This window comes from Amyelois transitella, chromosome 6 (assembly GCF_032362555.1).
Source record: "Amyelois transitella isolate CPQ chromosome 6, ilAmyTran1.1, whole genome shotgun sequence".
NCBI lineage: Eukaryota > Metazoa > Arthropoda > Insecta > Lepidoptera > Pyralidae > Amyelois > Amyelois transitella.
Genome location: NC_083509.1, coordinates 8,021,738 through 8,047,139, shown reverse-complemented (window position 1 = coordinate 8,047,139; position 25,402 = coordinate 8,021,738). Strand labels below are relative to the sequence as shown.

At 34.5% G+C, this 25,402-nt stretch overlaps 4 protein-coding genes across 5 annotated transcripts in view; 1 reads left to right on the top strand and 3 right to left on the bottom strand.

Annotated features, from left to right (window-relative positions):
* LOC106131170 (uncharacterized) overlaps positions 1–1,883 on the bottom strand; it is a 142,320-nt gene extending 140,437 nt beyond the window's left edge. The window contains exons 1-3 of the mRNA XM_013330172.2: positions 1,719–1,883; positions 726–866; positions 211–364 (exon numbers count right to left, since the gene is read on the bottom strand). Of these exons, the coding sequence (XP_013185626.1) occupies positions 211–364; positions 726–866; positions 1,719–1,764 (341 nt within the window). The 5' untranslated portion in view covers positions 1,765–1,883. The remainder of the gene's footprint in view (positions 1–210; positions 365–725; positions 867–1,718) is intronic.
* A 1,104-nt stretch (positions 1,884–2,987) lies between these two features.
* On the bottom strand, positions 2,988–4,010 carry LOC106131083 (uncharacterized). The gene has a single exon (XM_013330073.2). It carries the CDS (start codon positions 3,981–3,983, stop codon positions 2,988–2,990), a length of 996 nt encoding a protein of 331 aa, XP_013185527.2. The 5' UTR covers positions 3,984–4,010.
* Positions 4,011–19,159: 15,149 nt separating this feature from the next.
* On the top strand, positions 19,160–21,526 carry LOC106131281 (uncharacterized). Of its 2 annotated transcripts, none has more exons than XM_013330321.2 (4): positions 19,160–19,354; positions 19,567–19,680; positions 20,498–20,653; positions 21,212–21,526. In XM_013330321.2, exons 1-4 carry the CDS (start codon positions 19,192–19,194, stop codon positions 21,415–21,417), a joined length of 639 nt encoding a protein of 212 aa, XP_013185775.1. In that variant the 5' UTR covers positions 19,160–19,191; the 3' UTR covers positions 21,418–21,526. The 2 variants fall into 2 exon arrangements, with proteins under 2 accessions (XP_013185775.1, XP_013185776.2); XM_013330322.2 differs by having other exon boundaries at positions 20,498–20,643; positions 21,212–21,385.
* A 349-nt stretch (positions 21,527–21,875) lies between these two features.
* LOC106131282 (uncharacterized) lies at positions 21,876–24,651 on the bottom strand. The gene is made up of 3 exons (XM_013330323.2): positions 24,426–24,651; positions 23,516–23,692; positions 21,876–23,184 (listed from the first exon to the last, which is right to left on the bottom strand). Exons 1-3 carry the CDS (start codon positions 24,487–24,489, stop codon positions 22,979–22,981), a joined length of 447 nt encoding a protein of 148 aa, XP_013185777.2. The 5' UTR covers positions 24,490–24,651; the 3' UTR covers positions 21,876–22,978.
* Positions 24,652–25,402: the final 751 nt, after the last annotated feature.

Genomic DNA, 25,402 nt, shown 5'->3' with positions numbered 1-25,402 from the left:
TAAAAAATATAATGGAACTCTAATAAGATGAACTTTAAACAGAACTAATATTAATGATTTTATAAGTTTTAAATATTCATGTAGTACTCACAAATTGTAGCAGATATAAAAAATCTTTAAATTTTTACATATAATTTTATTTAATTACTGTGAGAAGGGCAATTATTTTAAATGTTGAGTAAAGTATAACTCTGCATTAATAAGTGTTACCTCTTCAAATCAAGTTCCTTAATGGAATTGTTGACATAATGTGCCAAATTCTGATCCTTGGCTGCTGGTCGACAGCCCTCATATGTGTCCGCTGGGATGTCTGTTCTGAAAGCTCGGAAGTTGCTCAGACAGTCTCTTGTTATCACTTCTTCAGCTGTAATAAAGAAATTATTAATATAAACAATCTCTACTACTGATTTAATGCCAGAAGGCATTCTCTGCAATGCAAAACTAAGAATTTGATTAAGTCAACAAACAGAAAACGTGTTAACAGTGATATAGGTATAGCATTTAAATTCATATTGTGTGTTTCCTCCTCAGTCGTTCACTCTTAACAGAGTGGTCGCGGTTTTATGATGGTGCGTCTTTTTTGGATAATGCAGCCCCAGCGATGCACCTCCATTTGTTGCAGTCTTCAGCGTTACGGGTTTTTGTGTTTTATCTATTAAAGGGTTATAGACAAACTGATATAAATTAATTCTTTAAGAACAGAATTAAAAATGAGAAATACAAACCTCCTTTCCTTTCAATGAGTTTGATACATATATCTTCAGAGTCAGGACAAGGTGTACCAAGGTATCCAATTCCTCTCCAGTTGAAATCTTCAGTGCAGCCCGGGATACCCGCATGACATTGATAGCACCATATAGCGAGACCTGACAATATTGATTTATTTTTTTAGAGTTTGTTTAGCATTCTGTTGGTGTTGCATAGTTTTGTTACCAATAGAGTAGAATCACACCATCTCTTTCCCATGATTGTTAGAAAAGGTAACTGAGAAATAGGCTTATATATTCATACTTGGGATTCCTCTTTTAGGCAATGGGCTACCAACTACTATTTGAATCTCAATTCTATCATTAAGCCAAACTGCTGAATGTGACCTTTCAGTCTGTTGATAATTGTTGGCTCTGTCTACCCCACCAGGGATACAGATGTGATTATTTGTCATGTTATGTTCATTGAGCATAAAGTGATGATGAACGGTCATGAAATTGAACTTATTCTGATTGGCCTGGCGCTTGGCTTGAATAAAAATATATTGAGTTAGTAGGCATCCCATAACACAATTTACGATAATGGATATAGGTTACTTTTTTGTCATTTCAACAGCACTCCATTAATATAAATTTATAGAAATCTCCTAACTTCTCTCATCTCTCCCGGGTTTGTTTCGAATAGACGCCAATGACAGTGATAAAGTAAACCCGTTAAATTTTGGGAAACTCTTTCACCGGATTCATATTAAAGCTTGAATCAGTTGTTTGATAATGTTTAAATTTTGCAGATAGGTATATGATGCATGTTGATAGGACATCAATAGGTTAAAAATCTTAACTTATTATTATGATTTACACATTTCTAGTTAAGGTAAAAGTTGAAACATACATAATTGTTAAATTTAAAATAAGTAACGCAGATACAATAGGTAGATACGGTAAATAACAGGTAATTACTTGAATGAACCACACCCTGACTGACTGTTAGTAACAAGAAAACTAACTTACTGGAACCAAATGTTGTTATAAACGATAGAAGAAAAATCAGCTTCATCTCTTCTTTTGTCTTCTATTTAATATGGTATTAATTCAAATAAAAAGAAAACCAGGAATCGGCATGCAACTTTACAGTGGAGTGTAACTGAATTGGAAACAAACAACTTTGCAAACAACAAACAAACTTCAAAATACCAGCTATCAATGTCATTAGAATTCTATATCACTGTCATTTTATTATTTTTTCTATGATGCCAATGTTGCCATTTTAATAATCACCATGCATAAATCAAGTCCGTTTTATACATACATGTATTTATATGAACAATGTACTTATTACATCCATTAATTTGATCTGATGATTATGTATACCTACCATGAATTAAAACATGCATTTGTATGTCCTATGTCCGTACGTGTCAATGAACTAAATATTTACGTTTGATAGCTACGCACAATTTGTTTAAAAATTCAAGATAAAAGATAAAGTTTTGTAGTAAGAACCCTCCGTGATAAATATATATATGTCCCGTACATACACAGATTGAGTTAGTCTCGAAGTAAGTTCGAAACTTGTGTTACGAGATACTACTTCAACAATACTATATTTTATTATAAATACTTACAAATAAAATATCCAAGATCCAGGCCAACTTGAAAAAGTTCCTTTCTCATCATGACCTGGCCGGGAATTAAACATACTTATATATATAACTGAGTCGATCGGAGACCCTTCAGGCTCCGTCACTGGTAGAGATATTGAAATTAATTAATCAATGATAACTTTCAATATCTCTAGATACCAGTAGCGGAGCCTGAACGGCCTACGATCGACTCAGTGGCTGCTTAAAATGAGGTTTGAGTATAACAATAACGGGGTTCTTTTGTGAAGAACCGCATATCTGTCTAACGCAGGTAGCCTTTCAGTCTTTTCGAGACTGTTGACTCTGTCTACCCCCAAGGTGTATTTAAACGTGATTATATGTAGGTATGTCCCATATGCCCCCTTCCACTTCCACGACTACCTACATGACGACCACGGCCACTCTGTCAAGAGTGTATCTTTGAAGAAGATGACCTATGTTATAAAAGGGGTAAAAATATATGTTTTTGTTTGTAATGAATTGAATTGAATTAACCCATTTTGGGTTTGACAGAGACAAAATAGAGCTCCCTATTGATACGGGCAACCTTGTTCCTGGAAATGCCTTCGGAAGGGAAGCGTCACGCAAAATTCAGTTTAAAATTAAAACATCTGTATTATTGTATCTGTATAATGTACTAGGCTGCTTCATCATCTTCTGGTGGGGGAGCCTCATCAGGATACAATGACGCCATTAGCATCTGCAAATCCTCTTTATTCAAATCAATGCACATGGTCCCAACGATATCATCAATTCCAAGAGTCCCGTCATTGCTCATATCTACTTCCTTAATAAGACTATCCACCATCTTCTGCGATATTTTATGACCTTGTTTAAGAAGCACTTCTCTCAAGTTTTCTCTGTCGACTAAACCAGTTTTCTCAGGGTCAAATACTTGTAAAGCAGTCCGCAACTCATCTTCAATGAGAAAGTCCCTCTGACGTATGGTCACCATCTTCACAAATTGATCAAAATTAATGTGTCCTTTCGGATGTGGCGGTCTTACACAGTATTCTATCAACTCGTAAAACTGTTCTTCTGTGAATGTCATAAGCATTAATGCTTTGAGCATATACAGTAATTCTTTTTCAGTAATGTAATTATCAATATCAGTATAAGCAGGAGTATAATTTTGATATAATTCCCAAAGCTGTTCTACTTCTGCTAGCTGATCAGGTCTTAGCTGGAAGGGATCCTTCAGTGCTTCTTTAGAATCACTAAAATTGAAAGGAGCTGCTGGATCAGGTGGAGGTTCTTCAACATACACTTCTTCCTCTTCTACAACTTCTTCTACTTTTTCTTCTTGCTTCTCACCTTCTTGAGTTTCTTCTTCTAATCCTTCACCTGCTAATTCCTCGCCTAATAACTCTTCTCCTTCTCCTAAAACTTTTTCTTTATCAATGTGCTCGCCTTCTACGTGTTCACCTTCAACTTGTTCCCCTTCAGCATGTTCACCTTCGAGATGTTCTCCTTCAACATGTTCTCCCTCTATATGTTCACCATCCACCTCTTCTCCACCGTCACCACGAGCTCCTTCTTCACCTACTTTCTCCGGATCGGCACCTTCTTTTAAATCTTCAACATTAGTCGTTTCTGTTGTTTCAGTAGCGCCATCAGTTTCAAAGTCATCCATAATTTTGCTATTTTACTTTCACCAGTAATTTTGTAGAAGTTATAATAATTATGATTAAATATATTTCATACTAAAAAATCTTCGCCACGTCGAGGTTTCTGGAACTGTGTTCTAAGAATTAACATTAGATTACCGGTAATTCTGTCGTATAAATTAAGACTTCTATTAGATATATAATCGAGAATTTCTATAATCTCTTCTGAAATGTCATTGCGTATATTTTCTATAAAATCAAACATTTATAGAAAATTGTTTTTCCACAATCGCCGCATTATCTTGATATTATCACACTTTTCTTGTCATGATTGTCATTTTATAAACTTCAATTTTTGAAGACTGTGTAGCTGGAGCTTTAAAGAAGTCTTAATACAAAACGCTTAAAAATAACACAATATAAAAAATAAGTTATCTTCTCACCTAAAAAGGAAATGGTTATAATAAATCCTGAACCAGTAACATTGTAAAGACAGAATTATGAATTTATCGGTAAAAATAATGGCGATCTTTCATAGTAAATAAAGTTTTAATTCACTACCATAGTTAAGTACTAAAACTAATGTAAAAGCATTGTAAAGTTACTCACCTACATGTTTTAGTCCTGTGAAGGCGCTTTCATAACGCGGCTTAGCTCATCGCATCACGTGCTTTTATTCTCTCGGGAGAAAGAACGACTTTTGTACTTAGATTGTGAACGGACGAAACCGTGGGCGCAGAATCAGAAGACAAACTGTGTTGCTACCTCGCACATGTGTGCGAATCCACTGCGAAATTCGGTGGGAATAGATCGATTGCGCGCCAACTTCGACCCGAAAACTTTTATTTATCGAAACGAACAGTTTTATTTTATTAAGAACCAGTGTAAAGTGACGATAATAATTTTGATTGATTCAGTCCACCGAAACAAATGGTAAGTAAACATGAAATTAGTTGTATGTAGGTACATAAAAGTGTGTTTTGGTTTTTTAATTATGTGAGAAATATAGTAGAATAGAATCCCAAGTTCTGAAGAAAAACACCTAAGTAACTAGGTACGTAATGGAACAATCTTGCACAACTATAACTATAATAACACACAAAAAAATTTTCTGACAACCTCAAATATATAAATAGCTTTAGTATTTAAGTACAAAAATTAAAAAAATATCCCTTATATACCTATTAGATGATATCCTTATTTTTTGAAAACCCATCATAAATTATCGGGAGTTAATCATTTTAAAGAAAAAATCATAAACCTAATCGTCTCAAAATTTACCGACTTCTCGTAATAAACATAAACACTTCTCGTAATAAAATAAAACATTTTCAAACCAAGGAGGTTTTGATATCAGTTGAAAAATAAAAAGGAATGCAGCCGATCACCTGTGTAATTTTTCTTTTTTATACCTACTTACGTTTCGGTCGGTCTTGGAAAAGTCTTGGTAAAGTTAAATGAACTTATTCTTAAGTAATAAAATAATAGTACCTACATTAATGCAGCCTTCACTTCATTTGTTCACATTCACGTTTCGGAAGAATATGGCAATATCCACAACATGATGCAATTCTGTTTCTACCGAACTCCAAAAATGGTCATCCCTTTTTTTACCGGGTACCGAAGTTAATAAAGAATAGGTTTGGTACATATTTTTACAAAAGCTTAAATTACCGTCTTTTGAAGCTCATCGCATTGACGCACAAGGTCCAAAAGCGGGTCTAACCCATGAACTCTCTTGCTAACTTAGCTCGAGCATAATTTATCTGCATCAGGTTCTCTGAATAAGGTTGATACTACTGATTGATACAATACGGGTTTAGTCGGTTCTTGTCAAAACCTTACTCACCCAATCCAGAATCTATAGTCAAGAGCGTAACCCGTGCTCCTTTCCAGAGTGGTGAGGATGTAACCTACAGCCAAGAGGATGAAGAAGGTCCTCTGAATGAGCACTGCATAAATTTCAGAAATTCCGTGTATTGTATCTCAAATCCTTGGGGATAGTAGGGATGTTTTTCCGACATTGAAAAAAAAAGAATTCAGAGATCTCCCTTTTTAGCTTTGTTTGTGTGTACATATTCCATTCAACTGAATTAAGATAATCTAAAAACCTAATTTAATCTAGTGGATAAGCACATAGGAAGTTGCCAGATGGTAGCGGTCACTTGTCTTATTACTGAAGCATTCTATCCCACTAGCCTATATAGTTGTTCCATAGTGAGACAAGACTATTCCGTTCCATGGGACTGTGGCACTTATAAAATCGACGTATTTTATTCAAGGCAGTAGCACATTTGAGTGACAAAATAAAAGAAAAATATTTACAGTGTACATAGATTAGAATGTCGTATGGTACCCAGTACTTTATAATAGAATATCCATATCTTTCCCATAGATTTCATAAAAAGCGTCTGAGGCTATCAAACTTCTTCCTGTAGCCTAAAGGCCTTTCAGTCTTTTCAAGACTGTTGACTCTGTCTACCCCGCAAGGGTTATAGACGTGACTATATGTATGTAGGTAAGTAGATAAATCATATAAAGTACGTTTAAGTAATTTAAGCCCTTGAAACACACTTGCACAGTGAAATGAGTTCAAACTACTAAAAACCATTTGTTTGTAATTCAAGCGGAATATCTCTCACGACGGACCATAGTGTAATTTCCCTTCCTCGCTCTTACGAAGCTTTTGTTATTAACGAAATTATCTCAGGCACAATTGCATAGCTTAAAGAACTATTAGTAACTTGAATAAGTAATTCTCCTTGAGTATAATAGTGTAAATAATTTTAATGAACATTTAACTTTTTTAGTTTAAAATGATTATTTTTTGCTTTGTGATTCCCGGCACCAATAGAAAAAAAAACATCTCTTTTCTATGGATGACTTTGTCTGTTGGCTTTGTCTACCCTGCAAGGGATATAGACGTGATTATGTGTGTGTATATAGGTATGTATGTATGGCTTTTTTTGTTTTACAAATGTATGTATTACATAAAAAAAAAACAAAGGAAATTCTGTCCGCGGCATCGCTCGCGTATAAAATGTAGCCTACGCATTGTTCGGTGTTACAATTTATCCACAACAACTATACCTTCATACCTTAAAACAGTCGTAATAAACTTTTTTTGATGTCATTATTTCTTTTTATTCGTTAATAACATCATACTTATTTACCGCAAGTTTATGTAGATGTAAACTTTTTTCGCAATACTATGCTCGTACTACTATATCCTATAGTTATGCTAAATCATAAATAGTAGGTAATGCAATAATGTCAGCGTTAAAAGGGAAATATAAACATACAAAAAAACTTTCCCACGACAAGCTTAACCTTCGGGTTTAAACTTGTTTTAATAAGTAAATTAAAATGGATCCTATTTTTTTAGTAAATCAACAAATAATTTACTGCCAAAAATTACAACAACGATAATTAAAAAAGTCTACTTAAATTGAACTTTCAATTGCGCCCATACATTTTCGTCACCGCCAAAACCCTTCACCGGACAAACGCACGTATGTAGGTACCAAGGTACCAACTACATTTGGCATGCACATTACTAATTGGATCGCAAACACACGAAATAATTGACAAACAAAATATTTCGCTACGTAATCGATGGCCCATTAGACTAGGCACTAAAAGCTACGCTAATACCTGCAGATTATAAAACAAATAGTGTGTTTTTTTTTGTGAAAAATTTTATTAACTGCCATTTGCTATAGGAAATTCTGAAGTGATTATTTTTTTTTATTTGACACCTGTATAACTGAAATGCCTTCAAAGCTGACCCAACAGATGTCTTTCCCTACAAATGAGTTTTTGATAATCAGAGCTCTCGTGCGCAGCTTCCATGACCTACTTACCTTGGCCAGTATACGAAGTGGCTTACTTCAAATGTCTTCCTGCAACCCTAATGAGGTCGTTGGTCCACCTAGGGATGTCTAGTGTACGTTTACCGATATTTGCTTATCGTTTTCATAGCTTCATGAACAAAATATACTGTCACGTCTATATAACAGTGTTAATAAGAAATTAGGTAGAAACATTTTCGCATTCCTCCCAGCTAGAGAATTTATAACATATTCAGACAACTGAATGATCCAATATGAGTTAGGTTCCGCTGAAAGGTTGCGATAGTCAGATAGGAATCACTTCGTATAAAAACCTGAGTTAGGTACCCATTCCAGGATCAGGCCTACCTCGTGCCTCTCTTCCGATAGGTCATGAGAAGTCGCAATCAGGACGTATGATTGGGACTTACGCCAGGAGGAACAATAATCATTACATTGACTGAACAGTCTTGTTGGGTGCTAAGATTTAATCTCGATTAGAAACGCTGCAATTATTTATCGCAGCATCCAAATTTTTGTAACACGCACAACGTGAGCGTCCTTGATAATGATAAATCCTCAACCGCAATTAAACTTCACCTTGTTATTTATTATCTTTATTGAACAGCCATTGATATAAAATTTTGACTAACTGAGTGAATCATTCATCAAACTTATCGATAGAGACTCACGCGCGTAGTAGATATGATTTATATCTATTAATTCATTTTGACTAATGAAGATTTTTTAAATCAGTTAATTGCTGACTTTGATCATTTTTTTTAAGGTACGCAGGATGAATGATGGCGTTATTTTGTACCTAATTGGTTTTTCGATAACAGCTAATAAATAAAGAATATCCGCTTAAAACAGCATCCGCAGTGATGTCAGAAGTCGTAACCGACTTATAAATAATATTAATTGGCATGTTATAATTTTATTGAGTAACTTAAATTTATATCATAAATAAAAAAGAACCTAAGTACTTGACATGTATGTAGCAAATTAAAAAAATATACTTAACGAAACACACAAGTAAGTACCCAGAACCTCATTTTCTGAAACAAGTATGGAGGTTCCATCCCATCCATAAACAGAAATTTGGTTAAAACTTAAAAAATACTTATCTCTTTCATAATATACTTATCTCTACAACCCTTGAAATTGCTAGTTACGCATACGATAAACTATGTTGACTTTGATTGTGTTAATTATATTCTCTTATATATTTTACCTTTATTTATCATATCTATAGGTAGATATATCATAAACTAGTGTAAAAAAATTGTATAGAAAGGATATATCGTATGAAGGTCGGGAGTTTGCGCAATCGATCGAAATGTTGTGCTCCCATTGTGCGATTGTGGATCACGAGCCATGAATTGACACGGATCGGATCGCTCATTAATGGTCTAAGTGGGCTTTTAGTGTGTCAATACCATAGCAGATCGTATAGCTTTGTTCAGAGCTCTTCGTTTGATATCACATTGGGAATTTAACGTGACGTACGTGAGGTTAAAACCTCAGGAAAATTACCTACGGGGTACTGAAGATGTACCTATCCTTAGTTGAGTTATTTTGTTTTGCAAAGCAGGACTACCTATTTGCGAATTTTAATAATGTGCCTATGTGTATACTCTGTCTCTATCAAAAACATATCGGAACGGAATAAAAACAGGGAATATAAATACCCCCACAGGTTGTTTTAAATGTGGAATGGTTCTGCGTAGTGGCATAGATTTGAAACTTTGACAATAGAATCTGTAGTTTCAGTTATTCTGCACCTACTACATTAGATAAGAAAAGGAATGTTCATAATGGAAAGACAATACTTAAACATAATTATTTTTATATAAAACAACTTACAATTCTTCTTCAAAATGATATGGCCTCAGGCAAGCAAGTCTAATTATAAAAAGAACGGATAAATAATATAAATTCCAACCTCTTAAAGAAGCCATTTCAGAACAAATTATGATTACCAATGAAATCAATCATTGTTTTTATTATTATATTTTTTTGTATACGTTGATTACAAACAGCTGCCAATATTTCCTCATAATTTGTATTGTTATGAGATGTAATTGATTGAGATGAAGGCAAATAGTGTTTTTTCCTTCTTTATATTTAATCAATAAAGCGATATCTGGGGTCATGTACATCAAACATTGGAACTTATTTTTTATAAATATATATATATATATATATATATATATTCATAAAAAAAGTATTAGCTTCGAGAAATTCGAAAATTCCTACGCTACGAAAGTGGTAGGTACACCTTTCAACGTAGCACACTGTAGGTATTACGAAAAATATAAATACATAACTTGAAGTGGTGGAATCGTCGCGTCTGTCGTAAATTAAAGTTAAATTACGTTATGGTTTTATTATTCCTTTATCTTAAGTACCCACCACGTACCTACCTACTACCTTACTATGTGCTGCCACTTCCATTCTTGAAGCCCAATTTCAAAAACTGCTGGTCTCCACCTAATGGCCTACCCATTTCTTAAATCGACTGAAAAAGAAAAAAACACGAAGAGATTGAATCTAAGTCCATTTAACACAGTGTTTTGGTAGTTAGTATTACCCAGCTCAGAAATAAGTATTATTCAGCAGCAGTAGCAAATACAGAAGAATTCGGAGAAATTGGCCATTTGTAAAACTTGTATTTCGAATCCTGGTCGACTCGTTTATTTTTATGATACTAAAACCAACAATAAAAGTGTCAAAAGCCAACGTCCAGTTACAGACTTAAAGTTAATCTCTTTGTTTTGTGGTTAGCCGAATTACCCGGACTTTGTGGCGGCATCTCTAACAATAAAACAAACATGACTCAACATTTCAACGTTCATCGACACATATGTATATAGAAAAGAGAAAGATTTGTTTGTTTTTGTGAAAAAAAAAACATTATTAAACTATTGTGTCGATGTTACTTACAGTGTTGAAGGTATCGTTTCCTGGTGAAAGTAAACGTAAAAGGGACGAGTTGATGTACATCACGTCACCATGTCTCTTGACCGACCTCAGTACATACATACACTTTATCATTAATCTTTATAAGTTACTTAAAACTAATCTATGTTCATAATATATTGGGTGGGTGTTTCTCATACGGAAATATCTTTTTGGAAAAAAATATTCCAGAAATTAACAGCATGAATGGCAGCGGCGTTATTTAAAATAATTATCTACGTATTCTAAATAATAACAGAACAGAACATTATGAAAAATGTCAAAATAATCTTGATGTGGTTGAGGAATTCGCAAAATAGAAACTGGATACACAAGATTAGATTCGATTTTGTAACGAGACATTGCTTCTTTCTTCTATATGTGTGATGTAATACGCATAGCGTATCTAAATATTATATTATGCAGTTCACTACGATGTCTTCTGATCGTTATCTGGTGTAATTTAAAACCGCTTATTTTCATGGTTTTCCCGAGAATCGTGAAATGATGTCTTCAGTAAAGGCAATGCCCGCGTGACATTTTTAGGTCATTACAGAAATCCAAATAAACATTTATAAAAGAACTAGCTGTTGCCCGCGACTTCGTCCGCGTAAAGTTCGAGTTGAATCTTAATCATTCAGTCAGATACAAACAGAAAGACAAAAAATGTTAAAAAAAATTTCTTTATCCGTTTCAGTCAAAATATAAAATGAACAGACAAAATATTTTTACCGTTTTAGTATTTATAGATTTTCAGTTTTTTTATATAAAATACTCAAACAACACAAAAAAATATATTTTTAATAAAAAATAATACATATCTTGTTTTTGTTGGGACTCGAACTTGTAAAAGAATAAGAATGTTTAGGTAACGAGCCAAAAAAAGCATGTTTTTGAAGAATAAAATGCTAGAGAATTTGTGCATTCAATTATTAAAATAAAATAACATTCACAATAAAATAAATAGCACTCTCCTTCTTAGATAAGCATAGTCATGGTGTAGGAAGAGGAGGGGCAGAATGAGCTGAACCTCAGAATAGCGTGTGGTCTAAGCATGAACTCTCTGCCAGAATAATAATGTATTTTATTAACAAAATAGTCTTTTACAATGGGGAGTAATAGAAGTCCATTTGCTCATCCCAGAATTCCAAAGAAGGAGCCGGAATGTTTGACGTTACATTCACCAAAACTGGCCATGTCTATAGTCTTATATTATTCTAATTTCTATGTGCCAAGCCTATTTTGAAAAAACTCAACACTTTTTTTTATTATTATACTACATATATTTATAGGTACAGTATTTATATTAAGTAATCGAATCACAATCTCTTCAATAAATTCCGAAGACTAAATTGAAATCTGCCAAATGATTTCGCAACTAAAGTGTATCAAATGACGCTTCGTGAGCCGGTGTCGAAGTTAGGCATGATTAACTATGGATTTGTGTTTCATTCGCATTTGACAAGTTCAATGGAATTTATAGAAATTACACATATTAGACCTACATACAAAGTTTTTATCCCTTACGTATAAGACAATGCCAACCGTCAAAAGATTAGACGGAAAGACACGTTACTTCTAAAATTATTTCAAAGTAGCTAACGCCCGCAGCCCTAATGGGGCTAACTTAAATTTCCGCATTAGGTACCCGTACCCGTGGTTTCTCAAAAAATAAATTAACTAATATTCACACAAAATTTCATCAGCGCCATAAAAGCGTAACAGACAAACTTTAGAATGTATTTGTTCATTTATTGTAATATTAGTATGGAAATTGTATGGATTGTCCTTGTTACGATCAACGCGTCAACTTGCGCGTGCGCTGTATCTTTCTCATTAAATTCTTATCAAAAGTACCCTAATAACTATATTATTTTTGTTTTGTACATAAATAAAAAAATACCCATGTAATTTACATTAATTTGTTTCGGTATATCATTTTCTTTCTTAATGTAACAGGTAACCCAGTCTTAGGGCTATAGTACAAAAAGTTTCTTCAAATATAGATGTAGGTAGATTATTCTAGTGTATATCGCATACTCAGTACAAATTTAACTAGTAACCTGTCTGTATCAAATATAAGTTATATATATGTGAATGGTCAATCTAGTTACAATGACTACTCTCTCCGATGCCCCTCGAGTTTCGAACCTTTCCTCTACGTCACCACTAGAAGACATACAGGTTTTAGGTGCGGCATTCGGTGCCTAGTGGCAGTCGTCACTGGTTTTAAGAGATTTACTTTTATTGTTTTTAATACTCATTGTCATTTCTCAACTAATATGATAATTGTATTTTTGTCTGTTATTAATTAAATCAAATAAAAAGTCTGGAAAAAATTGATGATACAATATAGAACATACTTTTCAGGAGTAGATGAGACTTACTCTTTCCATGAATTTCGTAAAAGGCGACTTAGTAATAGGTTTATTAACTTGGGATTCTTCTTTTAGACGATGGGCTAGCAACCTGCCTATTAAGCCATACAGACAGCTGAACGTGGCCTTTCAGTCTTTGCGAGACTGTTGGCTCTGTCTAACCTGTAATAGATAAAGTTATTATATGTATGTATAATCGCGTCTTTATCGCTTACTTACATATGTATGTATGTTAAGCGTTAGTATTCAAGTATTCTTTATCTCCAAAAAATGCCAAGTGATTTACAAAGGCACCATTTGATTTATCTTTGGTAGGTATATATGTATTCTAAAGTTTATGGTCATTTGAATTAGTAACACCAATACGAGTAAAATTGACGAATTCGGCATTCAATTAGCACTTTACATTCTTTATATACCTACTCGTATAAACTCTTTATACATAAAGGTTACATTTATATATTAATAAATAATTTATGAAGAGGACTTAATTATAAATGTTATTCTATCATCTAAATTAGAGATCTGCATGTTATTCTGTCATCTAAATTAGAGATCCTTTACCATATATTTAGAGCAAGAGCCCGTGAACGCCTACAGCACATGCTGACACAAACGAATTTTTTGGTCAAAGTTCAGTAATAACTGAATTTAAACTTTCGCATTGCATTATATACTATTTATACATAATACAAGTACCTTTATTTTATCTCGGACGTTTCGAATAATCGAACGTCTTCGACTAACGTCACCGAACGACGTTGACTAACGTTTGAGATAAAATAAAGGTACGTTACCTGCGTTTTTAATACCTGTACTATTTATAAAAGTTCAGTAAGTAATCTTTAACCTTAAGTGGCAGGTAGTCTGTCGTATCAACAACTAGTAACAACTTAGGAACATCAGTAGGTACTTGGAAACTAGTATACGCTAGCTAGATCAAGGGAAAGGCTTACACTGTATATCCACGCTTAGTTGGTGGGTTAGAAGCCTGCAACCTCTGCACCTCAATTCAATTATTAGTTATCAAGTAAAACGTGGCCATCAATTTTCGGAAGGTAGGCTCTGGGATAAATACTTGCTATGTATGATGTCTGTGCGCAAAATTCAAGTGTCCACTTACCTTCACATTACTATGTTAATCTGTGTACTTTAATACAAAAAAGAACCGAATAGTTGTTTGTTTTATAAATCGGTCAAGTGCACGTTCTAACGAGCTAGTGCTTACGCATTTTCAAAAAAAAAATGTTTTTGTTATGAAAATGTTAAGCCTCTATTGTAACATGAAATAGCCTACCGTACTTGGTTGACGGACCGTTCCTAACATCCGTGACAACACAAGCCGACAAATTTAAATATCGTGAAATGGTAACTGATTATTTAAACAACTGAAAACAAAGTATTAAATGTACAAAATCGTCTAATTGATTTACAAGCGGTTAGCGAACCCAAGGGCCTTCCCAGAGAGAGGTCATAGTGCGGTGTAATAGATGCCTTAAAATCAAAACCCGAAAAAACATTCACCCAAAAATATAGTGCGAGTCTTAGAGTAGGTATCGACTTAATTTTAAATATGCGTTTGTATATCGGTCGGTTGTCTCACAGTCTTGATCTGACTCCAACTCTACAGCAGAATTAGAACCAAACGAGTTTTGAAAAAAAAATAATAGTATTATATAGTAATTTCTATGCTGGTCTGGTAGCGAACAAAAAACATTCTTCATGCGATTCAATCAAGGGCCAAAGCCCTACACTTGGAACTCTTCTTTTAGGCGATGAGCTAGCAACCTGTCTCGATTGAATCCCAGCTCCATTATTAAACCAGACAGCTGAACGAGGCCTTCCAGTCATTCATAGAATTTTGACTCTGTCTACACCCTAAGACAAAGACGATGAATGTAGCAGTATACAGTAGATAAAGACTAATCATATTTAAATTACCTCTCTCCGATATACAATCGCTTTGCATCATATTCAAAAATACTTACGTGAATAGTGATTTTATCGGAGAACGGACGTGCTTACGACACGTGAATTAGGACGAACATGTTCGTAATAGGAGCAGTAACAAATTTATATCCTTTTGTCCTTGAAACACTGGCTAAGGGCCCTCCCACACTGGGCGTCTTTCGGGCGTCGCGTCGTCGTCGCAGTGGTATGTGCATTGTGCATCATACAAGTGGGTGCACGCCACGTAGGCGCTGGCAAGACGGCAACGCTCGAAAGACGTCCAGTGTGCGGTGGCCCTTAATCGTGGGTTCTGTTTAGTCACATGACATCACGAGATTGTCGTGACAGTGCGACTGCATCTCCTCCTTGCAAAATGACTGGTTTAATTCTCAGATCATTGTGATTAGTGCCAATCCGAGACTCAATGGTTGGAGTATGCCTTAAAGCTACATGGTCATTTATAAATTGAACATATTTGTGTAGACGAAAGATAAACCGTTTTGTAAAATGTTTTGGAAATAATGTTTTTAACTTCTTATCAAAAAATAATCTGACCAAAACGTTTTCAATGGGAATATGGCCTTGGAAACGGTAGTGAAGCAGTTCCTATGGAAATGATTGTTTCTAATAGAAATGTGACGAATAGTTTTATCTGGTACCCAATAAATAAGAAAGAGAGGCAGTAAAATATATCGAATGGCAATCGCGAGTACAAAATACTGTACATGCCTACCTAAAATGATGTACACTCCACCTTCTTTGTAAAAAATCGACTAGACTAGAATATTTTGTAATCGGGACACGGCGGGTACATATACTGCTGAATTGATAATAACAAACAAATTGGAGTGATTGAACTAGTCACGTTTTGCAAAACCCCCTTTTGACAAGTGACGGATAGATTGTAGGTTCCTAAGACAAAAGGAACGGTTGAATTTTAGAGCTTAAACGTACCTAATTACTTAATCACTTGACGAATAATGAGCCTGCTGCTTGGAACTATTTCACGTGATGAATTTCATCATCTTGGCGCTTCTTCATTGATCCAACTCATCACATTACAGATACGTAACTAGTTATATATATATTTTATGAACTAACAGGTACCAATATGAACTGAACGACTACGATCACTTTACCAAGAGGGTAGCGACTCGGCAGAAGGCATATTGCTACATTTCTCCTTAAAAATTTCTTTAAAATCTATAGCTATTGAGCATTTATTAGCACTTTACCTACTCACACAATACTTGCGTCCAAACGTGGTCATTGCGGTTATCAGTATGGAAGACTTATGCATATAGAACTTACTTAAACTTGAACTTACATTACCTTTCACAAATAATCTTAAATTTTACTTAAGAATAATCAAGATTGGGCGACTATAAGATGATACGTGAAATTTGATTGATAGCCCTTTTATGACTTCAAATAAAATCCAAAATCCCAATCAAGCAGCCACATCCTTAATCGTGATAACGAATTAATTTCATCCATTATTGTTTTCAATAAAATCAGACATTCAAACGAGTTCCGTAGAAGAATATCCGTGTGTCTTTATCTTCACTGCTTTGTTGTTATACTTCATGTCTCACCTTGGTGTAATAGTCTTTTATATGACTCCATTAGAGGTTTCAATCGTTAAGCCATCTGCACTAATGTCGGAAGGTCACGGTCATGAAATCCCAGTTTCGTAATTTCTCTCACGGCACTTTTGATGAATCCGTGTCAAAAATTAGAACAAACGTAAACAATAGTGAGCAAGGTCTTTAAGAATTATAGGCTTCTGTAGTAATTTAACTATATCATTGCACGCAATCGTTTTAACGAGTTCATCATCTGCTCAAAACCTAATGATAGCAATCATTTTAATAGCTAATCTCGTCTCACATAAAATACCTAATTCTGAAATGAGTTACTTACCGTTAGCTATATTAGTAAATGTTTATGTGTGTAATCTTATATTAAATCGGGTGAAAGGAATTCATCCATTGAACTATACCAACTTTGGATTCATTGCAATGGTTTCATTAGACTGAATTCTTATTGGTCTAAAACTATCATCTGAATCTGAATTTCTGAATTCAATCATAAACTCATCCAGATGAACGTGATCTTTGAGCCTTTTCGAAATTTTTTGCTCTTACCATTTAATTTCTATTCTATACCCTTCATGCTTTTAACCTTCATGAGAGATAAAGCCATGATATAAATAAATATTGGCAAGGGGTTACAAGATATAGAATCAATCGAATCGCACCGCGTGTGTGTAGGTAGGTAACTACTGGGTAATGAAGTTTCCTAAGTTACGGAGATCATCTAATGCTAAATAATTTATATTTATATTCAATATAGGATAAAAGACATCATGAGGAAGCTTGTAATATCCAGACAACTAATAATAATAAGAAAATCCAAGATATATGTATGTTCTAACCCATCTTAGATCATGGTTTTACGAGTACTTCTGGGACAAGTTTTATCACAAACTCTAACCACAGAGTCATTAAGTATATACGTCATTGTATAATCACGATAATATTCTTTTAGAAATTTCGAATTAATCGAAATGACTAATAAAGATATTACGTCTGATAAATTTATTCGAAACCTATCGATATTTTTCTATCTAATGACTTAATAGACACTAATAAGATAAAACAAAGATAAAAATTACCCTAACCGCAAAACTTTTACTTTTGACGTTCAACCGTCATTTGCTTTTTTAACCGACTTAAAAAAAAGAGATTCCGAATGCGACCGTATTTTTTCGTTATTTTGTACTCTCTTCGCCCCAACATTATCGTTTCTACTAAAATCATAATAAGTATGAACTTTTTTTTTCAAAATAAATAATTCTAGGTTTAAGTAGGTATTATATTTGTTAGTAAAACGCATCATTTTCAGTTTAGGCCTACGAATAGTCGAAATCTATTATATGAGAAAGACCAAACTTTCAAAGCAGTTCAGTTATAGGACTTTTAGTTTACCTACTTCTAACGACCCAGTAAATATGAATAACCAAGTTCTGACTAACAGGTTATTCTAGATAAGGTATAGTCAGTGTCAAAACTTAGGAAATCGTGTGTTCATAACATTTAGGCTGATGAGAGGGCATGGTCAATTAAATTCACGATTATTATGTAAGTAGGAGTATTCATTCATAATTTTATACACAAAAGTGCATTTGGTATGCACGTAGGTAATTGAAATAACTTGCAATGTTAATACTTACTCGTAATTAAGCTGAGGGCTAAACGACATTAATTTTTGTGACAACGACGCCGAGCAATTGCTATGCACAAGTTAAATAATTACGACACGCATAAGGCTGATATAGACGGATCTTCGAAAATGTAAAAAATATCCATACTTCTATAGATATATTTTTTGATTGTTAGTTTGATATTATCAACAGTACTGAACAGCACATACGATAACATTTTCATCGTAGAAATAAATACATTTCCCGCGCGGAGTTTAGATATAGGACAATGAAAGCACACTAGCAATTAAAAGCGTGGGCAACCGTTAGTTTTTGTTTACACGTTTACCGTGGACAGTATATACCTACCTACATACAACTACTTAGATATAAACGATCTGTTTGATGAGCCAAATGACCTGTATTATTCTTTACTCATCACAGAAGAATCTACATAGAAGCACAACTAAAACTAGAATGCATTTAATGCAGTCCCACGATGTTGCGACACAATGCATACACAATTGGACCTCGGTGGCGAAATTATGAAGAGCACGTGGGACTGCCCGCCGCCGCCATATAAGAGGCATGCCAATACATATAGGTATACAACGCATATTTCGTCCCAGAATGGGAGGGTGCCTAGTAGGTACGATTAATAAAATATAACTAACATACGTAAACTTAAAATCACGCCTCTGGCAGACAGATGCCTCCTACTTCTTGCCACTTCCCATGAATACCTGAATATCGCTTTATCCACCTACAATCTACTTTGTCCGGTTTACGGCGTCCTCAGATTTAAACGATAACGAACGACAACTATTTCATTACGTTATCTACTTCTAATTATATATTTCATTTTCAGAAAATCCCAAGCAAAAGAATCACATGCAGCTTGCTGTGCATCATGCTAGCGTCTACCGTGACAGCCAGCACGCAGTTTTCCTCTCACATCAATGTGAATACGCCCGCGAGGAGTTACTCACATGGAGTGGGGGATCCAGTACATTTGCTGGAGAGACGGGCCTTTCAGAGGCAGTCGCAAAGGGCGCAGGCCAGGAGTTTGCGAAGTTAGTTGAAAGATTGTTAAGTAGTACCTCATTTAGCAGTTGATTTTAAACATCCACGTGAAAATGCCTGTTTGAAATTTTTCACATGGAGTGGGAGATAAAATGAAAGACAGTCAATAGATTTTTATACTACTAGAACTACAACAACTACTAATATACTAGGTACTACTACTAGAACTACTAATTACTACAACAAAAAATTTACGTTGCAGGGAATCCCTCACAGGGCTACCCGCGAGTGAAGCCGACAGTGCCCTTCACCGTGGAGGAAGCACCGCCCTCAAACTCCTTGAGTGCCTTACCATGGCAGTACAATAGCTATACAGGTATGACGGGAATAGGGGGGAAAATACTTACCTACATACCTATATATTTATAAATCCCCCGGGCTCCTCTCCAGAGAGGTGAGGATGTAACCGGGAATAATGCCAGGAGGATGAATATTATAAATCCGCGCCCTTCCCAAACAGGTAAGTATGAGAAACTACCGACCTTGAGACCCTTGATACCTACCTACATCCTTTTGTTTTATCAATCTTTTCATGCTAGCTCGTCAGTTTAGAGTACCTACTCTTGATCTTATCTTTTCATTAAAGTGACTAATCTACCAATACTTACGCTGGAAATTTACAACATATTAGTCAACCCTTTGATTAACCTCGTAATTAAAAGTTAGAAGGTAATTATCAAAGCGAGTAGATAGATGATGCGGTTTAAAGTGATGATTAAAATACCTACTTACAATTTTGATTCGTTTTCTTGAGAACATAATTAAATATTATTATTAGTGTACTCTTAGTGCATTCCTGGCTCCCCTTAACTGTAACTCTTCGGAGTTCTTATTCCAGACTAGCAGTGGACTTCGCGTCTAAAAGAGATTTTTGTAGCTTACTTAACTTAACTTATTAAGTTGAACCAAGGCGAACACATCTGAGATAAACGCATTCTAAACAATTCTAAACGAGGCTAACATACAGGCAGACAGAAATTCTAAAAATTACATGTTTCTCTTCTGTTGATCTATGTAAGTACCTATAGATCGCCCATATCAATCCAATAAATTCCATTCGTCACCGGTTTGTTCTGCGCCTCTTTTCGCCAAACATTTGCTAACATCTAAAAATAAACAAATTATATTCCCAGATACAGTCATCCCAGTATTACCTCCTTCTCCGTACAAAGTGGACTCTCCGGACCCTGAGTCGCTGTGGCCAGAAGGTCTGTTTCTGCCGCCCGTGCCAGCACCTCGCTTCGGCGGCTCGTACGGCCGCAGAGTCGACAATGGAGAGGTAACATCAGGTAAAATGTATAACAGAGTTAGCTTATACCTGTGCCGTGGGAATGCTGACGAGATGACACGTCTTCAGGCTGTAAACCTTCACCTTATAGACCAAGACACAAGAACCAGTTTCTATAGTAGCTCCATCGAACTACCTACAGAGTCATAAAAGTAATTAATGTCACTCCGGATCCCTACCATTCATAGAACTCAATGGTAGGTGTTTTATATGTATGACTCTGTACACGTTACGTTTTGTAGTCGTAAATGTGATGTAGAAGAGTTGCTACAGAATGAAACCAAAGAACTTGAAACACGATTTATGGCGATTTCCTTAAAGTTAAAAAAACCGCCAGCATTTAGGTACCTGTCTCCATTCCCAGACCCACAAAAGAAAAACATACACACGTTAATAAATAATGAAGATCATCGCTTCTATAACCTAATAGAATAATATATTATCTAATAGAACAAGTTCTGTTCCTGCCACCATTAACGTTTTTTAGTATTTCATAATTTTAGTTTTACAATGATTTCAAGACTACTGGTGACCATCAAACCTAATATTTTCTTTCCAGAATTGGAGATTGAGGACCCATACCTTCTAGAAGGTTCAGAGGCCATTGCTGCTGTTGAGAGAGCGAACCTCCATGGCAACCTATACTTCCACGACATCCCACATATCAAGTCTTTGCTTGAAAACCAGAATCTGAGGATCAAAAACCAACTGAAGCCTTACCGGCTAGCCAGCATACGCCATACTTGGCCCTACTACCGTCCTTAGCCCACACAATAAAACAAACCAATACAAATTAATATGTATATTTTTATAAGATTGTAAAAATACTCATTTACAAAAGTCATAATTAATTATTTGCATTTCATTTAATAAAATATACCTCAATTTATGTTGTTTATTTATTAGATAACATTATAAAATTATGAACTGCGTCACATCGAAAACACTGTGGTACTTATGATACAAAAGAAGTATACTTTTCTTTGTATTTACTGAACTTTCTGAAAGTATACCTAATTTAAATTCTATGTTTATTGTCTTTTGAGCAATAACCTTGGACGGAATGTTGAGATTCACTTACAATAATACATACATACATATGATCACGTCTATATCCTTTGCGGGGTAGACAGAGCCAAGAGTCTTGAAAAGAATGGCTATGTTCAGCTATTTGGCTTAATGATAGAATTGAGATTCAAATACACATACAATAATACATTCAATAAACCGATATTAAAAAAATCCATTTTAAGTCTACCACAATCATGTTGCTTCTTTTATGTGTTATACAATAGAGTATACAAACAAGTCCTGTATACTAAAAAACATTTGACATTATGAGAAAAGTATCTAGAATAATTGTAAGTTTTTAGAAAACCTTAAATCCAACATAGCATAACAATACGGCCAGAGCAAGACCCTTAGTATAACTTGGGCTATTCACTATTTGCAATTATGTTCGATTATAATACAAAAGGGAAGATAGGCTTTGATAACAGGGTGACGTATTTGAACTAAACTGAAGTTACAAAAAAAATATCACCGCTGTTTGCATATAAATATATTATATGCTTAATTATTTTGATTACCACTTTAATCCTCTTTTTACGTTGGTATGCTATAAATTACAATTAATTCCAGTTGGTAACATTGTGTTACTAATATAATGAAAAACACAATATACAATATCTAATTTACATGTCAGTTCAATGAAATAACATGGTTCATTGAAGTAATAGACTAATCTACATCACATATAAAATTTACAACTAGCACCTTGCCATTACTTTATGAGTATATAATGTTGAAAACGATTAACTATCGAAATCATAAGCACAGTTATTATATCTGAATATTGTACTATATAAAATCAATTTCACATTAAATTTTATTAATTTATAAATAAGTACAATTCCCCAAAAATATGAAGTCCCAACATGACTAAGAACAAATAAAAATTAGATTAAAATTAATTTGAAATTTTAAACTTAACATGTAACACAAATTACAAATTCTTATAATACAATTATATTTTATTTTTTCATTTAAACGTAGCATACTTACAAATAAGTACATAAATGTAAAAATATAAAAAAAGTATAAAAATATATCCTAAATACGGAACTGTTAAGAGGGTGAAAAATGAATCATCAACTTTTAATTAGATAAACTTTACACTATATGCAAAGGAATGTTTAGAAAATGACATTTTGAAATTAAGTGTTTCATAGTCTGATCTGAATACAAAATAAATTCAATATTTTTACAAAACAGACTGAAACAGATACAAAAATATATATTTATATATATATATATATTTATGTAATCATATTAAAAAGTTGTAGATTATTGTAAAAACAGGTAATAAAATCAAAGGAGTGAATATTGTTTTAGTTATTGCAGAATTACACAGATCTCCATTGCAGAAGCACATGTAGACTTTCTTGTGATTCCACATTGTGTAGGCGCAACGTTCTTCATAGTCACTTGGAGGCCTTTGAAGGCACATTCTTTCTGTTGCAGCTCCGTAATCTGTAATTAGATTTTTTATGGCTTATTTAACAAGTGAGCATAAGATCTCAAGTAGCAAGTTTGTTCTTAGTTCTGGCACTAACATGACTTCTTGCCATTTTGGTACAATTTACTACTAGAAATTTGGTTTGAAAAATTACTTCTGCTTTTGGGTGCCAAATCAATAAATTTAGTTTCAAAATTATTTAAGTAAGATAATAAACTGCAAGGACTTTGATGTGAATTGATTTTAATAGTTTTTAACAATCACAAATTAATGAAAATATCCAACAATATAAAATAGACAACCTGACGGACTAGCATCAACCAAGTTCAATGCAGAAATACTAACCATCTGATCTAAAAGTTCCTGTGGTCCCTTCAATCATTTTAGCACACCATCCTGAAGAACATGCCATGACATGAATTCCAGCTTCAGCCTCAGGTTCCGTCACATTGAATGGAAATGGATCACCACATGGGCCAAGTTCACCACGAGATCTGCACCTAATGCATCGCTTATTTAGACCTGCAATTTTAAAAATTACCAAACTTTTTATAAGAATTTCATGAAACTGCTAGATAAAAGCCAAAGTTAAATCACCATCAACAAAAACCAATCACCAAATGTGCTGCTAAACATAAAACTCAAAGACTGCTTGACCAATTTTGCAAAATTTTGAAATGTTTTTGTTTAGGCACAAGGAAGGTTCATTCAGGGAGAAAAACATAAAAATTACAAGGAAAATAATAAAAATTACAATTTTTGTTTTACTCTATTCAGGAAAAGGCTTTATGAAATGGGCACACAAAATATACAAAACACCTTCCTGGGCAGATATCAGCCCAGGAAGGTGTTTTGTATATTTGTTATAGTTTGTTACAGTCGCCCCAAGAAATACCTACCCCTACCTATTTTCCTTAGGGCCACTGTAATGATTTATTCCATTAGAATGTCTGCATTGTAATGATGTGTTTGATTAAGACATGAATTAGCTACTTCATCAACAAGGTTACCTTATATAGGTATAAGTTTTGACATTTATATTATATTAATATATTTAATTACTGCTACTGTGCTCATTATGTAAATTTTGACTAAAAAGTTTTGCCTCTATAAGTTAGAACAATAATTTTATTGAAACTAGTTTGTAGTGTATTATAAGATAATATTATTGCAAGCGTAATGAAAAACTTCAACATAGCCTGAACTCTCACTTTGCCTTGAAAACATGTCCGTGTCACTAAATGCAATTACTTACAAGTCGCTTCCTTTATTAGAAGTAGAAACAATGAGATGCTCACAAAAGATATATTGCACTTCATTTTATTAAAATCTTTAGATCCAATTAAGTAAATCTACTTTAAAAAGTTTCCATTTTTGATGTATGTGCGAAATTACAAATAAACTTTGATTTACTCAACGACACAACACATTTGCTTTTGCTTGCTTTGCTTCATTGGCTTGAATTTATGTTAGTCTGTTGCCAACTCTCTTAACGATATGGCGCTAATAAGGACCTGAAAAAGCGCCAGATTACCAAAACAAGCGGCTTAGAGAGTCGAGTATTTGTAAAAAAAAAATTGTAAGTACGTACCATATAATCACGTCTTCTCTTAAAAGGTAAACTAGACAAAGCCACCATTCTCGAAAAGAATGGAAAGCCACGTTTAGCTGTGTGGCATAATGATGATATTAAGATTAGGTAAATTCCAGTAGATTGCTCATTGCAGAGTTAATACAACCTCCGACTTAACATCGTTGGAGCCGCGGTTCCCCAGGCATAACACCTAGCTTGGCGGAAGATTTTCCCTTTGGTGGCGGTCGAGCGGAATCATCCCTCCCGCTACAAAGTCTATAATCATCATTTGCTTGCCTTTTCCAAACGAAAATACTTTAAATAGACACAAAAAAATGGTGTCCGCACCCCATCACGTCTCGTTCCCGGCGGGAGCGGTATGCGGTCTGCTGAAAGCCGCTTTGCGACGATGAATGTAAGAGGAGGAATGAAGGATAAGATTGAGGAAGTATGCCAGATGATGGATGAAAGACGTTTGGATGTGTTGTGCGTGAATGAAACGAAGCGGAAAGGATGCGACGCGACGCAGCACGGCCCTTACACGGCGTATTGGTCTGGAATTTCCAGTACCAGCCGAGGCTGTCAAGGGGTCGGTCTAATTCTTTCTGCACGAATGGCTGAGTGCGTGAATGAGTATGAGTGTGTCAGCCCTCGTCTTC

What these genes read in the sequence shown, in the direction of transcription:
- LOC106131281 (XM_013330321.2), top strand. Translation starts at nt 19,192, where the DNA reads ATGCTAGCGTCTACCGTGACAGCCAGCACGCAGTTTTCCTCTCACATC. An exon ending in GCAGGCCAGGAGTTTGCGAA is followed by an intron (nt 19,355 to 19,566) that starts GTTAGTTGAAAG and finishes TTTACGTTGCAG; the next exon opens with GGAATCCCTCACAGGGCTAC. An exon ending in GCAGTACAATAGCTATACAG is followed by an intron (nt 19,681 to 20,497) that starts GTATGACGGGAA and finishes TTATATTCCCAG; the next exon opens with ATACAGTCATCCCAGTATTA.
- LOC106131282 (XM_013330323.2), bottom strand. Translation starts at nt 24,489, where the DNA reads ATGAAGTGCAATATATCTTTTGTGAGCATCTCATTGTTTCTACTTCTA. An exon ending in TCTAATAAAGGAAGCGACTT is followed by an intron (nt 23,693 to 24,425) that starts GTAAGTAATTGC and finishes TTAAAATTGCAG; the next exon opens with GTCTAAATAAGCGATGCATT. An exon ending in AGGAACTTTTAGATCAGATG is followed by an intron (nt 23,185 to 23,515) that starts GTTAGTATTTCT and finishes ATCTAATTACAG; the next exon opens with ATTACGGAGCTGCAACAGAA.
- LOC106131083 (XM_013330073.2), bottom strand. Translation starts at nt 3,983, where the DNA reads ATGGATGACTTTGAAACTGATGGCGCTACTGAAACAACAGAAACGACT.